Source organism: Canis lupus, chromosome 2 (assembly GCF_011100685.1).
Source record: "Canis lupus familiaris isolate Mischka breed German Shepherd chromosome 2, alternate assembly UU_Cfam_GSD_1.0, whole genome shotgun sequence".
NCBI lineage: Eukaryota > Metazoa > Chordata > Mammalia > Carnivora > Canidae > Canis > Canis lupus.
The window spans coordinates 36,615,221-36,632,765 of NC_049223.1; the positions used below are offsets into that span (position 1 = coordinate 36,615,221).

The window sequence follows — 17,545 nt, forward strand, 5'->3', positions numbered from 1 at the left end:
TTAGAATTTTCTGTTTTGCTGTCAAGTTCACCCATAAGAGGCCAATTCTCAGCCAGCCCTCTCAAACATTTAGGTCATTGAGTTACTTTTTTTAGTTGTTCAACAAAGATGAAAATTTTCAAGTCCCTATATAAGATGCATTCTAGTAGCAATGGTGTTTATCTTGTCACTGAGTTATGGATGGTAAACTCTTCTGTTAGGTAGGTAAGAGAATAATTGTAAGAAAGTGATGGGGGCTGGGAAGGATGCTCAGAAATTCTGGGTGTCTAGCCTTTTCTTGGCTCAGTTTCCTTTTCATGTCTTGTTTAGAAATGGTTATGAATTAAGAATGTGGGGACAGAGGAGTAAGAGGAAGGAATGAAGTGAAGACTGTGCAAGTTAGGGAAGGAATGCCCGCAAGCCCCACAGTGATGAGAATTCCAAAGGAGGGGAGGGGGCCCAAGTCCTCAGGGCTCTGCCAGCAGAAATCTGCTAAAAGCATTGGAGGCATTGCAGGCAGCAGTGGGTGCCTGTGGGATCTGCATCGGTACATTCATTTTGTATGATTAGTAGCAAACCAACTAAAAGAATCCACCAAGCCCTCAGAACAGATGGTTCCTGGGTAACAGGATGTCCCCTTGTCTTTGAACAAACAGTGTCTTTGAAAACACTAAAGTCATAATACAGGATCCTAATTGGGTCTCGTCATCTTCGGGAAGAACACCAGTTCTTTGAGCCAGTGTTTTTTAAAAAAACTGTGGTTGTAACCCATTAATGTTGTGACCCAATTTAATGGATCTTTGACCAGCATTTTTTAGTGGAAAGTAATGGAAAAAATGCATCTCATATGTATAGTTTCCTGACATTTGTGTATACAAAAGGGTGTATGTGCTAGGTTGTGATGGGAAATGTTCTTACTGTGAATCAAGCTCTAAAAAGTAGGAAAATATTGAGTTTAGGTGACTTTAAAAGGAAAAGGACCAATGATTGTGGCAGGTAATTGATTGAGTGGACAAACACTGCCTAACCATTATTAATAGGTACATGTGCTTGTGGACTGTATGTGTGTGAGCGCCTGTGTAAGGGTGTGTGTATAAATGTGAGTGTTTGTGTGTGTGATCTGATTCTGCTGTGAGGTCTAGGCAACAGTATGCTTTCTCCTAAGAATAAGAAGCCTAAGATTGAGGGGCACCGGGGTGGCAGTCGGTTAAGCATCTGACTTCAGCTCAGGTCATGATCTTGGGGTCCTAGGATCGAGCCCCCTTGTCGGGCTCCCTGCTCAGCAGGGATTCTGCTTGTTTCGCTCCTTCTCCCTCTGCCCTTCCCCCTGTTCGTGTTCTGTCTCTCTCTCAAAGAAATAAATAAAATAATAAAAAAAGAAGTCCTAAGATTGATAAGTTTATTTAAGGATATATTGCTTAGTATGATAATGATTTCAGAAAATCTTTTTTTTTTTTTATTCCAGAAAATCTGATGGGCAAACCTGTTATCCTTCATTAAAGCACTTGAGATGCAAGAGATGTGCCTTTTGCCATTGACTTAAAGTTGTAAGTCTTTAATTTTTTTTCCCAGTCACAGTATGTTTGCCTAAGCACAAGCTGGTCAACTGTACAATAGTAGCATAAATTTTCATAATTTATACTATGGAGAAAAAGTGTCAATTGAGTTAGTTATGGTACTTGGCTCTATCAGGGGGCAAATCCCCTGAATATAGTTCTCTGATGGATACCTAGAAAAACACTAATATTGCCTTAGGTTTCCAAACAAAATGAAAAATGTTTCTACCTTTGCTCTTCCTGTCAGCCTGTAAGGTCTCTTATCTGGTGACAAGTTATGTCTAGAAGGCAAAGCAAGTCTAGCTGACAGGTACCAGGGGAAGAACTTCTGTAGGAAGATGAGACCTGTGATGTTCTGAAACTCAGAGACACATTATCACCTTTTAGTGGAACATTTATTAATACTTGTCAGGTGCCGAGAGAGAGAGAGAGAGAGAGAGAGAGAGAGAGAGATGTAAAATGACAAATGTCTTCTTCATCAGAGGTCAGCTTCGCAGCCTGTGGGCTCAGTGGGTTTAAGCAGTATGTTCCATGAGGCTGAGGAGTTGGGCTCCGTCACCTCTGACGCAAAGCAAGGACCTTGATCTTCAGTAATGCTTGATGCTCTAGTCAGTTTTTGATAAGTACATACTGTTGGCTAGAGGAGGCTCTGATTGTCATCCCTTCCAAACTCCATCCCTTCCAAACAGATCACCACCACCTCCATCTCCACATTGAAAACAGTCAAAAGCATAAATGCGCCTGGTGCTTTGTACAGAATGTCAGGCAATTCTTAACAGTTGGCCCAAAAATGAATCCAAATGAGAGGCGTGTGACAAGCAGATGGCTACATGGCTTACTCAGGGAAGAGAGAACGCAACAGGAATGCTCTATGTTTAGGGAACTAGAGCATGTTCAGAATGGAGGGGCATCTGCCAACTACTCCCTTCGTATGAGATCCAACAGACTCTTTTCCCAATCTGAAAGTGGTCCCCCTGAAGCTGACATGGTTCCAAGGTAGAAAATATTAGGTTTCCGTTGCCATGTCCTCTGACACTTTGATCGGGGTTTATCTTACACTGGGTATCACTAATTCTTCCAGAACCTGGGTTTCTGGGACTTGCTGTTCATTTAGCAGCAACCTACAGTCTCCGTATTTATTTGACTGAAATAAATGAATCCACAGCTTTTTTCATCATAAATATAATGCCCTGGGAGAGAATACAGCAGCAAACCAGACAGACAAGGTTTCCAGGGGCCCCAGTACCCAGGACAGTGCCCAGCACACAGTAGGCACTGAATAAATATTCACCGAATGAATGAAGGCATGAATAATGACTGGGCAGAGGTTGTGGAGGCCACAATAGCGTTTCTTCTAACTGCGTTGAGTCTCTGAAACCACCGACTTCCGTCTCATCTGTTAGCAACATTTAATTTTTTCTTGGCCAGTGTTATATTTGAATTTGATTCATACACTAAAAATTATGGACCATTATAAATATCTTAGATTTCCTCTCTGGGTACCCTTTTCTGGCCAAATCTTCAGAGTAAAGAGATGTTAAACTGCACGGCACTATCCCCAACTTGCCTGTAAGGATTTACTAAAATAAAATAGAATTATCTTATCCAACCTACAAAAACAAAAAGTTCTGAAATCGTTTTTCTGTACAAATGTAGAATGATATTATTAACCATAGTATTAACTTGGTTCAGTTCCTCAATTATACTGTTGCCTTGAACTTTCACAAATTTTTTCTTCCATCATAAACATGACAATTCAGTTAGTAAGGAATTATTTTTCCATTAGCAATGTCAGTTCCTTATAACATGAGCTAATATTCTCAACAGTTTTTATCCACAGTTATCATATCTTTGCTTAAGAGTCCCTACTTTCAAAGGAAAATCTGTAATAGCACAATGGAAAATGAAGTACAATCTTTGTATAGGTAAATGTAGTGTAAGTAGTGGATAATTGAAGAGCTTATACATCATATCCTATTATTATTCTCAGTGGCTGAATGCTAATCAGTTAACTGCCTTTAAGCTACATATTTTTCAATGCAATTAAAACATACAGTCTCACCATAGATGTAAATGGCTTATTAAAGGCCTTTATATGGCAATAGTATCATAGGTCAGAGATGAATGGTGTTTCTCATTTGCTAGCCACTTGGGTCAAGTTTACTTTAAGCAGGAAGCATATTTATACAAGTAATCGTAACACAAATGGCCTCTTGAGAAAAGCTGTTTGTGAGGGTTTAACATTTTTGAAGTATGCTTTTGTATATCTTCTGAATGGGTATTTTAGAGGCACTGCGCCAAAGTGCCTTAAAACCATGTTCCTTCACCTCAGCGTCATTGCTGCTGATGCTCCCTGGATGCTCATGAAGACGAATGGTGTGTACATTTTTAAGGGTGAGGTGAGAGAGGATCAGGGGCTTGAGCCACCTTCCTTGGAACAGCATTCTTTAGGACTTTGCTACTTAAAGCATGGAGAGGGGAGGGCACCAGCCCCTCAGCCTCCCTCCCCCCAGCATGTAGAAATACACAAATTGCACCCTAGACCCACCAAACTGGCATCTACACTCGAACCCAATCTGCTTGTGATTTGTAAGCACCACTTGGGACTCTAGAGCCTCTGTTTTCTGGGGACCTGCCACAAGTTGTGTCCCTTTCTCTTTCCTCCTCACTTCTGGGATCTACCTCTTTCGAAGAAAGCATCCCCTCAGCCCATGTTTCCTTTCTTTCTCAGCACTCCCACACCCCAGACTCAAATGAATTTACCAGCATCTGATGTTTTTGCTTTTATCAAGAGAACACTTCCCATGCTGTCCATCTGACATCTTCCTGAAGCTTCCTGCTGCCGAATAATTTTGGGAAATTCAAGACATGGTAAGGACTTCCAAAGCTAGGCATTTACTCTGCTTTCCTGAGGCTAGGATTCCCATCCTTTGTTTATTCTGCATGGAAAGCCCATCCTTCTAAGCTGACCACCAGAACCCAATCTCCCCTTGCCATTTTAGTCTCTTCTGTTCTTGGAGAGGGGGTGGATTTCTTCATCCCAGTTTCTACTCATGGAACACAACCTTCCCCTAACCTAGCCGTAAGCTTCTCTGCTAATATACGTGGGGGTATTGAAAGGACGAGAGGGCATCATGCCAGATGTTTGGGGGAAATCAGAGTTTACTCAGTAGAAGGAATTGTATGCAGTTACTAATGACCCACGTGGCAGCCCCCTGAACACATTTCATTTGGCCACACCTTTGCATTGAGAGGCTGAGCCTACAGCAGGTGCCTGTAGGCAACTGGACATCCACACACCCAGACTGACCAGCCAGTTGGCCCCTAGAAGCAACTTGATCCCTCTGTTCCAAACTGTGCTGGGGTAAAGGGCTCTGCAGAAGAGTGAACTGGGCATTTAGAAGCGCGTTGCTTACATATTCAGGCTCTGTGGGCCAGGGGTTAGTGCAGCCATTGGTCAAGGGAATAATCTGGGGTCAACTGGGTGAGGACCGCTCAGCCTCCTCTGGAGTGGTCGGCACCCAGAAGAGATTTCTTTAATCAGAGGACACTGGCAGGGGGAGAAACAAAATTGCTTTTTGACCATAGTGAGTCCGAGGACCGCGTTTGCAGCTTCCATTCTTCTTGAGACCAACAAACCAATTTTTTTCTGCATGCTTCTTGGATGTGTAGGTGTTGTAATGGTTTTCCTCCAGCCTTTCCAGGAACAAACATTCCTCATTCGGTGTCTGCTAAAAAGATAAGACCAAAACAGAGTAGACTTCTTAGTGATTGGTTTTCAATGAGGTTTCTCTGTTTACTAGCCATGCACCCTTGGGTGAGTTTACTGAGGCTCTTTGTGCTTTAGTTTCTTTCTTTTTTTTTTCTTTTTTTTTCAGGAAAATTGAGATGATACTGGAACCTATCTCAGAGAGCAATGGTTAATGGTAATGATTTAGAATAGGATGGGTCTGCACATAATGAGCCTTCAAAATTCATTTGCTGTTTTTGTCAGCATCCCTTCCATGCTGTCTTCAGGATCCTGGAATTTCCCACTGGGGAAATCCTGAATGACCATAAGCATGTTAAGAGCAGGGCTGGGCCTTTTGTCTCTGTAAAGGCCTGGCACAGGGACATGCCCCCGAAAAAAAGCCAAAATAGGTAAAACCAGACTGTGATGTGGTGGGGATTTTTAAGTTTGGACTTGAAGAATAAATGAAAGCCTACTAATGTTATTTTCTGTCCTGGTGATTTTCACTAACAATATCAGGATTTTTACCTGATTTAGCATTGTTGGGATCATAAACACTTGCACAAAACATGTCCTAAGCATGAAACATATCCTGGAATTTAAAGTTTTTGAAAAGTGAAAATAGCTTTATTCTTTACTATGTATAAAAAACTACTTACAGAAAGATTTGTACTTTTTAAAAAATCACAACTTTACTTTATAAAAAAAGAAAGAAAAAATTAAAAAACCACCCCAAATCCACCCACCCAGATATAGGGAACTGTCAACAGTCAATGAACATACTCTCTCACATCTTTATGTATGTACAAATGGAGAGACATAGATATGTCCATATGGATATAGGCTGATGAGGTTATCAAAATGGCATGCTATATCTGCTTTTAAAAAATGGGAAATAAACCTATGAAAACATTCAATATCAAAAGAAAATGCAAATCAAAAACAATTTAACATGTTGGCTGTGATATTTGCAAAGAATAAAAAAATTTGCAATACTTAGTATTGTGAGAACATAGGAAATAGGGACTTTCATGCACTGTTGGTGAGATAAATTGGTGGCAATTTTCTGAGGGTAGTTTGGCAATATGTATTATTTTTGACCCAGCAGTGTCATTTGTAGGAATTGAGCCTTAGGAAGTAGTTGAGCAAGTGTAAAACAGTATTTTCAAAGATGATCTTTGAAGTGCTGGATATAATGGAAACACATTGGAAGCAACCTCAATCTTCATGGAAAGGTGATTGGTTAAGTGGATAGGGTACACCCAGACAGTGGAATCCAGTGCGGTTGCAAATTTATTAAGCTGGAGAGATCACTACAACATCGTAAATAGTGCAGTTACTTTAAAAATATCTACCCACAATTACTGTTTTACCTGGAGTTCATCGATTAGAAAGTGGGAAGAACCCCAGGCATTTGAACTTTCTATGCATCAAGATTTTAGAATACATTTATTATATTTAATTTAATATATTATTACATATAAAACCCTTATGCTGTATATTGACTTTGCTCCAGTTCCAAATCCTGTGATCTCAATATTTCTTCCCCCACAGTGGTAGATGATGCCCTTTCTGGTGGTTTCCAGTCTTATTGCTTGTTATTCTTTATCCATGGGCATGTTTGTGATTTTGACTGTAAGCCTCCCTTAGGGAAGAGGTGGAAACTTGTTGGCCTTGTGTCTACTCTCCCAAACACAGAGTCTTGCACATGACAGGTGCTCTGCAGAGAGATGATGAGTTTAACTTGACTCTTGAGAACATGGAAAGCAGTCAGTAAAGTTCCTTCTGATTAGGAAGAAGCCATGTAACTGGAAGTTTCCTGCTTCTTATTCACCTGTTGTCTAGTGCAATGACCACTCAGTGAGACACTATGGATCTTTTTAGAATAAGATGGGACATCAGTGTACTATTTAATTGGGTGACTCTGCTGTCTCTAAAGGAACTTATCCAGATGTTAGTTTTTGATGCACATTGTTGAGTGTGGGAGGAGGTAGGCAGTGTTGGACCTGTGTGGGTTGCCCACTCCCCTGTAGGGAGGGTACCCCATGACGCCCCTCAGTGGGCGTCAGGCCTGCGTTCTGTGATGAAGCTGAGGACAGCCATGTCCCTCACCTGATGTCTCTGTTACACTAGAGCAGTTGACACACACAGAACAGCTGAGTCACAGGCTGAGTCAGCAGGCTGAATTGGAGGAGTGCCGTCTGTCCCTCAACGAGGATTTGTCAGTAGTTGTTATGCACTTGGTACAGAGCCAGGGGCCTGGAGATCAACTGTTGATTCATGACTCTTTTAAAAATTTTTCTCTTTTTTTATCTTTAGCACACTTTTTCCCCAACTGTATGGGTCACATATGGCTACTATAGGAAATTTGGATCATACAGGCATTCACATATTATAAAATCAGCCCCTTACCATCCCTAGAGATAAATATATTAAATATGTTTTGATATATAGCCTTTCAAACTTATTTTTTAAAATAATATGTCCTTTCCACAGATATAAAATTTGTATCTGGGGAGATTAATCCCTAAAACTGGTTAAGAGTGTGAGCTGAGCTCTGGGATATTTTAGAACTTGTCATTAGTGGAGAAATATATAGATTATTAGGCATAATATATTAAGATTACCCTCTGAATATTTCAGGTGAAGTACGGTGATGGCCAAGACTACAGTGGGAGCCTAGAGGAAATTGGATTTGAGGGTTCTCCCTCAATATTTTTAGGCAAATAAAAGAAGATTGCATTACATATCAAAACTGATTTAAAAGAAGGAAAACCCATAAACCGTAAACATAAAGTAGGAAATAATGAGGATAAAGGATTTATACACTTATTATTTGTCTTATAGCTCTCATTGTTGGAGCATCTCCCATGTGTCAGAAACATTGGTGGATGGGTTCTGTGCATTGTCTCTCTGATCCCTTGTAACTCTTGTATGTGGTAGTCACTATCCATTACTATCCTTATTTTAAACAAGGCTCAGAGGAGGCAAGTAACTTGCCAAAGTTGCAGTGAATTGAGATTCAGTTTTGAGTCAGATTCAGTGATTGATTGGTTGATTGATTTTTATTACCAACTGGAAGAACCACCTTAAAAAAATCTACTTCCTATGTAGCAGTCACTGCCTAGCTCCAACTCCTTTGAAGTTGTCCCATTTGATCCACATTTCAGGGAACAGCCATAGGAGACTGCTCATTACTGACACTCATCTCCTGACCCCTAGCAGGTGACATGAAAAATCAAAATTGTGTTCACATCCTGAGGCCTGACTGAAGTTACAGCTTCAAGAGACAGTCTTCTGTGCTCATTGCCCCTTGGCAATTTGATGTAAGTCAAAGGGAGCTTGAGACCAAAGTCCCCTCCTGGCTGCCTTTTTTGTAGACATCTTCATAAAAGGAAAGAAAGGCATTTGGCCAAGCTTCAATGATCATTTTGATAGGATATAAAGAAAGGATCATTGAAATTCAGAAATAATTTCAGAACTTGGGTCCATTGGCTTTAGTTCTCTTTCCATTTTAATCTTTTACTAGAGATACAACGAGGGGCAAAATCACATTGTCGGTCTCTCTTTTCTCAGGAAGATCAATATATGCTGAGTCAAACCTGTGTAAAGCATTAACCAGGGGAGGGATGGAGCAGAATATGTGGAGGGTTTTTAGCTACTGAATAAACTCACACTGTGCTTCTCAAGGACAGGGATGTAGCTCGTTCATCTTCACCTTCCCTACAGCACTTAGACACAGGAGGCCCATGATAATGGTCATTGGATGACATGGGACATGCTAGACCTAGGCTCTATAATTTTTGCCAAAAGCATAGAGAACACAATAATGTCATGTGGTGGTGCTCATGGTGCTCATGAGCTCATGGTGCTCATGGTGGTGCTCTTTTCATTTCAAAAGAAATATTTTTGGAATGAATGAATGAAGTGGGAATAGGTATCCTGCAATGATTGACTGATGAGTTACTAAAATCTCAATCAATGTCTCCTCTGTGTCTAGGTGATAGTTCGAGTATTTTGAGAGACTATCACAAGAAACTCTTTCATGCCTGAACCTAAAATAAGGCAAGGTGGAGGGTGGGAATCCTGCTGGAAAAAATAACAAACAGAGACTAATTGTTGCTTTATAGTTTGCATTACTCAACGTAACACGATTTCTGGAAACCTCAAACTTTGGCCATGTCTGGAAGCATGTTGGCCTCATACTTACTGAGCCGTACAGAAGCCCATCGGTGTCCATGGCCAAGTACTGGCCAGTCTCGGTGCTCTTTATATACACCTCCCCCACGCTTTCCGCGCTGAGCTGCAGCTGAACTGAAACAAAAATAACACGGGCAAAAGTAAATAAACACTGAACGTTTGTCGATAGGGCCTGGCGGCCAGGACAGTCAGCCATGGAAAATTCTGCTCATTCGTTTGTCCGTGCCCTCAAGGATGAGCCTCAAATTAATCAAAACATAGAAATACAGTTCCTTTTTCTTTGCCCTCCAAAGAAAGCTGTCCTTTGGGAATTAGGTTCCTGAGAGGAGGAGAGATGCTGGTGGGTGTGCTCACCATCCCCCTGCGTGTTGCAGGATGACCCCTTGTGCTCTTCCTCTGTCTCTGTCCCCTCCTGGCCGATGGAGGTCACCACATTTGCCTTCCTTGGGGCTGGAGCATGGGCAGCTGGCCAGCCTGGGTGTGTTTGATTTAATTATCAACCTGCTTGGGCCAGGGTATGGGGGGGTGGAGTATTCAGGGCCCCTGCCTGTGAGGCGTGGGAGCTTCTCAAGGGGCAGATGGTTATTTTTAAAAATCTGATAGCTTTCTTTTTCCCAGACAGAGAGGTTCCCAGGAAGTTGGGTTGGTTGGTGCCTCTGTAACTCAGGGAACTCTCCCACAATGAAGTTCGGTCAGCTGCCAGCCTCCGCGGCAGCCCAGCTGGCATAGAGGCAGTGGGGAACCCCAGCTTCTAATTGGGAAGACAAAGCAGTTGCCCGGAGATGCAGGGATGGGAACACTGGTTCTCACCCTGGGGTGATTCCGTTCACCGGGAGACATCGGACCGTGTCTGGAGGCATTTTGGGTTGTGCTGGCTGCAGCAAGGGTAGTGGTCCTGGCATTTGGTACGCAGAGGCCAGGGATGCTGTGCCACATTCTTCAGTGCTCAGGGCGACCCCACAACAAGGAACTATTCAGCTCAGAAGGTCAGTAGTGTTGAAGTTGGGAAATTCTGAGATTGAGAGCAAGGATTTAAGTTCCTCTGAGTTGAACTCCCCCTTTACACTGATTAATACCCCTAAGGAGCCTTGCTCACTGCTGGACCACTAGCTGGATTATGACACCCACTCAATGATTCTGCATTTGTTCATTCTCCCCCTGGTGGCTCTGGAGAGAGGTCCTTTGATGGCTCACAGTTGAGAAGCAAAATTTAACTCTGGACTCTCTGGACAATTTCTTTGCTCACCAGACTGTCACAGCCATTGTTATTACTAGGGGTAGAAACTCTAAGTGAGGACTAGTGAGCACCCCATTCTCTGGGAGGACGAGCTGACCTCCTGAAGGGTTAGCCTAGTCAGAGGCCGAGGGACAGCATGGGCTGGAAGGAACGCCAGGCTTCGGTTGGCAGCTGGAGACCTTTCATCGCCTTTTCCTTGTTTTCATGTTTTATTTCTTTGAATAAGAAATACATTCACAGATTTTGAACTCGGAAACCATAGAAGAGGAGATGTGAAGAGTTTCTCTTCTGTTGCCTCTGTCTCCCAGCCGCCCATGTGTAATAGCAGGGGTACAGTGGTAAACAGGATAGATGAGACCCCTGTCCTTCCTCCCAGGGCACATTCTCCAGGGATCAGGAGAGACCGAGACGAACACATAAACCCCTCCTACATATATTTTGCGTATCTCCTTCTAGAGAGACTTTATGCACATCTGGGCAAATCCATTTTATCCTTCCTGCCTTTTTTTTTTTTTTTTTTTACATAAATGGTATGATACACACACAACTGTGTACCTTGTTTTGTTTTGTTTGCTTACTTAACAACTAACTGGAGATCTTGCCAGTTCAGTACTGAAGGAGTTAACCTCATTCTTTCTGTCAGCTGCACCATGTTCTCCTACGTGGCTATACCATCATCTTAACCGCTTCCTTATTAATATGGACATATTTTCTTATTTCCCTCTGTTTTCCTTATCTTCTGATTCATCCTAAGAGTGATACATCGTTACTCACCCTTACCAAAGATGCACGTCTCTTATTCTTGGGAGTGTTTGCTACAGAGACTCAGGTCTCCTCTAGCTCCCTGTGGTCACAGGCGTTTATCTAATTCACAGGAAGGAAAGCAGAAGCCACTGACCTCCTTTCCCACGGGTCTTCTTGACTTGGGTTAGTCCGAGAGGGGAGTCATGAGACAACAAGCCAGGAGGCCTCCCTCATGATCTGGGCCTCCCCGCTAGCCTCACACCACACGACTTGCTCGCTCATCACGCACCCTGCCCCACCCATTTAACATCCCCTACACGTCTAGCTCTTTCCCACCTCAGGATTCTTGCATGCGCTTCACGCTTTGTCTGTGCATTCTTCCCCCTGATACGATCAAAGGCATCCTTCTCCTCCTCCAGGCGCCAGCCTAAATGCCCCCTCCTCAGAGAGGCCTTCCCCACCCCAGTCCCCTACTGCTGTCCATACACACCGTGCCCCTGCCAATGCCACCTTAGATCGCATATCGTCATCTTTCTCAGGCCTTGGTTTCCTTTGTGGCAGTTTATACGGCACACAGTTGTTTTTGTCACTTTGGCTTTTGCTTGTTGATTTCTGCCTCCTTGGGAGAAGGTACACTTGGGAGACACAGCAGGGACCTTCTCTGTCCTGTCGCCCATGGGTCTACAGCACCTCACACAGTGCTTAACCCTCCAGTTCAGCCAAGATATATTTGTTGAATGGATGATGCTAGGCTAACATTTGCAGAGAGGATTCCGCTGTCCATCATCAGTAAGCTGTGTACTTTGAATTACCTTTCCGGTAATGCTTTGTGGGGTGAAGTAAGAAGGACCAAGTTGAGAGCTTTACAGGATCTCCCACCAGCCAGTGGGGTGACCTCGGAGAGGCTCCTTAACCTCGAGCCCACAGACTCTTTCTCAGTAACATGGGAAGGCTTTGGATTCAGTCTCTATTGTTTTCCCCAGCTCTGACAGTCTATGAAGCAAGTCAATACCTTCCATAGCAATGCTGCACAACAGAATCTTGTTTGGCTGTAAAAAGGAATGGAGTCCTATTATGTGCTACAGCATGGATGAGCCTTGAAAACATGTTAAGCGAAAGAAACCAGTCACAAAGGACCACATATTTTATGGTTCTATTGAAATGAAATGTCCAGAATGGACAGACCCAGAGAGGCAGGACATGGATTTGTGGTAGCCAGGGGCTGAGGAGGACGGTGGGGAGAGCAAAGGGGAATTATGGTTGAGAGGTACAGGGTTTCTTTAGCAGTTGATGAATGTTCTTAAATTGATTGTGGAGATAGTCACAACTCTGTGAATATAAAAACCGTTGACTTGTACACCATAAGTGGGTCAATTCTATGGTACGTGAATAAAATCTCAATAATTTTTTTTCTTTTTTTAGTGCTCTGTATTTTCATTGGATTTGATGGTTTTCAGAGAAGCTTTACATATATTTTTCTGCCAGCTTCTCAGCATAATCCTGCATGTTTAAGAGAGACCGAGGGAAGGGGCTGTGTATCGATCACCTCAATGTGGCAGGCATTGTGCTAGATTCTATCATGGGATAAACAGTATCAATTTCATGTGTGGGTTCCAGAATCAAACTGCATGAATTCAAATTCTGGTTTGGCTATGCATTAGCTGTGTGATCACTGGGCAAGGTACGTAGCTCTGTTGGCTTCTGTGTGATGATAGTATCTGCTTCATGCATTTGTTTTGAGGATTAAATGATCTAGTGCATGGAGAGGGCCCAGGACCATTTCTGTCATTTCCACTGAGCTGCAGTGACTTCACTGCTTTTCCCAGCATTCCCTGGGGGAAGGTGACAGAGGCTTTGTCCTATAGGTGAGAAGACTGAAGCTTGCCAACAGCCTGTTTTACCCAAGATCATACTTAGGATCAGGAGTAACATCTTGAGGGATCCCTGGGTGGCTCAACAGTTTAGAGCCTGCCTTTGGCCCAGGGCATGATCCTGGAGTCCTGGGATTGAGTCCTGCATTGGGCTCCCTGCATGGAGCCTGCTTCTCTCTCTGCCTCTCTCTCTGTGTCTCTCATGAATAAATAAATAAACCTAAAAAAAAGAAGAAAGAAAGAAAGAAAGAAAGAAAGAAAGAAAGAAAGAAAGAAAGAAAGAAAGAAAGAAAGAAAACATCTTGACGAGAGTCCAGCTCTGAGTATTGCAAGTATCCTGTTTTTTCTTCTCTTTCATACAACACCTTGGGCTCCAGTCATGGGAAAGATGGATCCAAATCCAGCCAGATTCTCTTTTCTTGCACCTTCTTCTGTTCAAGGTCAGATACAAGATGGCGGATGGTCATCCAGGATCCCATTTGTAGCTACAGAATGGAGTGATGTTAGTTGCCTGGGACATTTTTCCAACTACCCACCCATTATGTAGGTATTTATTCAAATATGTTATAGGAACTGCGGAAATCCCAAAGGACAGGTCCTTGTGTGTACTCAAGGAAGATTTTTTTTAAATAGACTTTATATTTTAGAGCAGTTTAAGGTTCACAGCAAAAATGAAGGGAAGGTGCAGTGATTTCCCATATATTCCCTGCTGCCATACGTGTGCAATCCCTCCCTATCAACACCCTGTCACAGTGGTACATTTGTCACAGCTGATGAACCTACACTGACACATCATTATCGGCAAGGAGGGTTTTTTAGAGAGCTTTTCATTTCCTAGTTCTCTTCTGTGTCTTACACAGTCTCCATTCGTCTTTCTGGGGGGAGGGGGTGTAGGTAGAGTCCCCTTTGCAGTCTGCGGCCTCCCATCTTGGCCGGGGAGGGCCTCACCGAGGTAAACACAAGCCAGAGCGGCTGGGCCGGACTCGGCCCTGGGCCGTGGGGCCCAGCACCAGGGCTGTCGCACTGGTGAGAGTTCGTCTCAAGAGTTTCCTCTGTAAATATTATTTCTCCAGGATGTCCAAGTTTCATAGCTCATTTTCACTGGATTTCTTTCTGGCTGGGTTTCCTAAACATATATCCTCTGCGAGCGGGCCTGGCAGGAAGGAGTAACACCCAGCCGGGGCGCTCGTGGAACCGCCGAGGTGTCCCGCTCCCCGGAGTCACTTCACCCCCCACCCCGGTCCCCGAAGCTGCAGGCTCGGCAGCTGCTGCCCAGGAGGGGCGAGGAGGGGCGGGGGGGGGGGGGGGGGGGCTCGACCGGGGGGGGGGGGGGGGGGGGGGGGGGGGGGAGGCGCGGAGGTCTAGACCCACGCTACTGAAACCCAGCGCTGTCAAGCTAAAGGCCAACACAAGGGCAACAGCTACAACAGAAACTCTCTTTCTCTCTCCTATGTCTGCATTAGGTATTAGGACATAGAGTGGCTACACGTATTTATTAGAGAGATAGAAGATATATATATATTCTTTTTCAAAGAAAAGCAGAAAATAATGTATCATTAAAAAAAAAGCAAATTGCAAAGAATACTGATAGCAAATCTTTGATGAAATTCTGTAAAAAACACAGAACTGCATAGGTCATGCATATAGAGGGAGTAAAATGAGAAACTGTGCAGTAGAGTCAGACCAAACTCATACCAGTTGCTGCTCTGGGGAGGATGAGGAGGAGGGCAGTGGGAGGAACTTGCCCTTTGTCCCAGCTCTTCATTTCTTTAAAAACACAATTCTGAGGCAAGCCCGGCCACCAGTTGACTCTGGGTCCGTCTAGGTGATGGGGCTGCTGGTGACTGTGACCTCTCCTTTTCGGGGCAATAGTTGATGTATAAGGCTCTGCTCTTAGTCAACAGGCAATCAGAGCCGGCCAAGGCTCCTGTTTCTTGCTCCTGACCGCTCCTGTGATGCTCCACAACCCAGGTCAGGCTTGATCCAGGCACTGTGTAGACCCGAACACGGGTATCCAGGAAGGTGTTCTTCTTGACAGATGACAGGGAGCCAGGAAAGCTGATGAGGCAGGACAGGGCTGAGAGGGCCCTAGGGCCACAGATTCTCTGCTCAGTTCCTTCCAGCACCTTCTACCAGGTTAACTAACACCTGAGCAAAAGGGAAGGAACAGCATTTCTTTATCTCATGCAGGGAATTTAGGACTTGCTATCTGTGACAGGAAGGTCCTGAAGATGAAAGGGCAAGTGCTTTTTGAAAAATGAGACAAGTCATTTAGTCCATGGAGTACTTACTGTTCCACAGTTCTGAAATGGGAATAGGCACTTTTGACTTAGCAGAAGAAATGGAAGCAATTTTTCTTTAAAAAATTTTTTAAGGGACGCCTGGGTGGCTCAGCCATTTGGCTCATGCCTTCAGTCCAGGGCATGATCCTGGAGTCCTGGGATCGAGTCCCACATCAGCCTCCCTGCATGGAGCCTGCTTCTCCCTCTGCCTATGTCTCTGCCTCTCTCTCTCTCTCTCTCTTTCTCTGTGTGTGTCTCTTAGGAATAAATAAATAAAATCTTTAAATAAAAAAGTTCTTTTTAATTGCTATTTTATTTCTTTATTTTTAAATTTCTTTGTTTGGTCACCAGATTTTGGTTTGTTTGTTTGTTTTATTAATTTTTATTTATGATAGTCACACAGAGAGAGAGAGAGAGAGAGGCAGAGACATAGGCAGAGGCAGAAGCAGGCTCCATGCACCGGGAGCCCGATGTGGGACTCTATCCCGGGTCTCCAGGATCACGCCCTGGGCCAAAGGCAGGCGCCAAACCGCTGCGCCACCCAGGGATCCCAGGTCACCAGTTCTTATAGCCTCCACGGCCTGCATAGGCACAGAGGCTCTGCTTCTGCCTGGGGCTCCTGCCTTCTCTCCCCTCAGTCACCCTCTTCTCCTCCCCTCACCAGCAGATTTTTAAAAGCTCCTCTAGATACACCTATGTTTCCGAGAGAAATTCAGATTTATAAAGCCTTATCAAAAAAAGGTGCTATAAGAAGATTGTAAGTGTTTGCTTGGTGGGTTTGTGACCATCATGTCCCCAGTAGAATCCAGAGTCCTGCTTCTTGACTAGGAAATGCGTAAGGGTGTGCTGGTTTAGGAGTGGCCCATTGATCAAAAATAAATGTCAAAATAATGAAACGTAATTTCCACCTTTGTGGGTCGTGCTTTTCCCTGCCCTGTGCTTCTAGTTTGGATCCCTTCACGGATCTTTTTACTTGGAGGAACCTGCATAAAGGTGAACCCAGAGCTTTTGGGTGGATATAGCAGCCCCTACCTAGGCAGTCTACCTTTTTTTCCTGGAGAATTCTGTCTGTATCTTTGGTTTTCTCTTCTCCACAGTGCCTTCATTAGCTCTTAGCAGCACCTTATTCACAGTAAGATACATGATTCTTACTTTCCAAGGATAGAAAGAAGGAAAAGGTCTTATGAGCCTGCCACTGCCAAGCTGAAGGGAGCTTTGGAGCGCCGCACCGTGGTTCCAAGCCCCCAGCCATCATAGCATCGTCCTCTCCTGCCCTAGAAATTTTTAAAGATAAGATTACAACTGGTGCATTCAGGGGACAGATGAGTGCAGAGGGAGGTTCTGCTTCTGTAGCACGTCCATGGCCTTTAAACCTGCTTCCCACCTCTGCTCTCCAAAGAGAGGCCAAAAGAGATTACGTGCCTAGTTTATTCTGGGTTGGAGACTTCCTGTCCTTTGCCGTGTTTACCCAAAGTGAGGTCAGCCTCATTCAGAACTCGGTGAGGTTGTTTTATGTCAGTGGCATTTATAATTAAAACGTAGCCACAAGTTGGGCTCCATAAAACATTAGAGAAAGATGGAGAAGAAAAAAAATGAGTTTATGGAAAAAAATTCCAGTGGTTTGGAATACATATATATATGAAAAAGACTTTTCTTAGAATGTGTAAAGGTGTCTGCTTCTGCTTTAGGGTCTGAAAAAAAGATGCCTGGAAAATTTTAATGTAGTCCATGGCCTGTGTGATATTATGAAAAAGAAGTCTATCTAGAAGAATCTCTTCTGTATAACCAGATAAGGAGTGAGGGGAGAAAGGGCAGAGAGTCCTCTGGCATCACAACCCACCGATGTGGGAGCACCCTGCAGAAGGGAGCAGTCTGCTGCCGACCTGCCTGGCTCTCTGGCTTCTGCCAACAGGGCCCAGTTCTGCCCACCTTGGTGATCTGGAAAG

General features: G+C 43.9%; 1 protein-coding gene across 4 annotated transcripts in view; it reads right to left on the bottom strand.

Annotated features, from left to right (window-relative positions):
• Positions 1-1,911: 1,911 nt before the first annotated feature.
• The window catches only part of FGF1 (fibroblast growth factor 1), an 86,438-nt gene continuing 70,804 nt past the window's right edge, over positions 1,912-17,545 (bottom strand). For 3 of the 4 annotated variants that reach the window (XM_038530481.1, XM_038530480.1, XM_038530482.1), the window contains exons 3-4: positions 9,476-9,579; positions 1,912-5,266 (exon numbers count right to left, since the gene is read on the bottom strand). In XM_038530481.1, coding sequence (XP_038386409.1) covers positions 5,072-5,266; positions 9,476-9,579 — 299 coding nt within the window. In that variant the 3' untranslated portion in view covers positions 1,912-5,071. The remainder of the gene's footprint in view (positions 5,267-9,475; positions 9,580-17,545) is intronic. The other variant, XM_038530479.1, reaches the window with a different exon arrangement.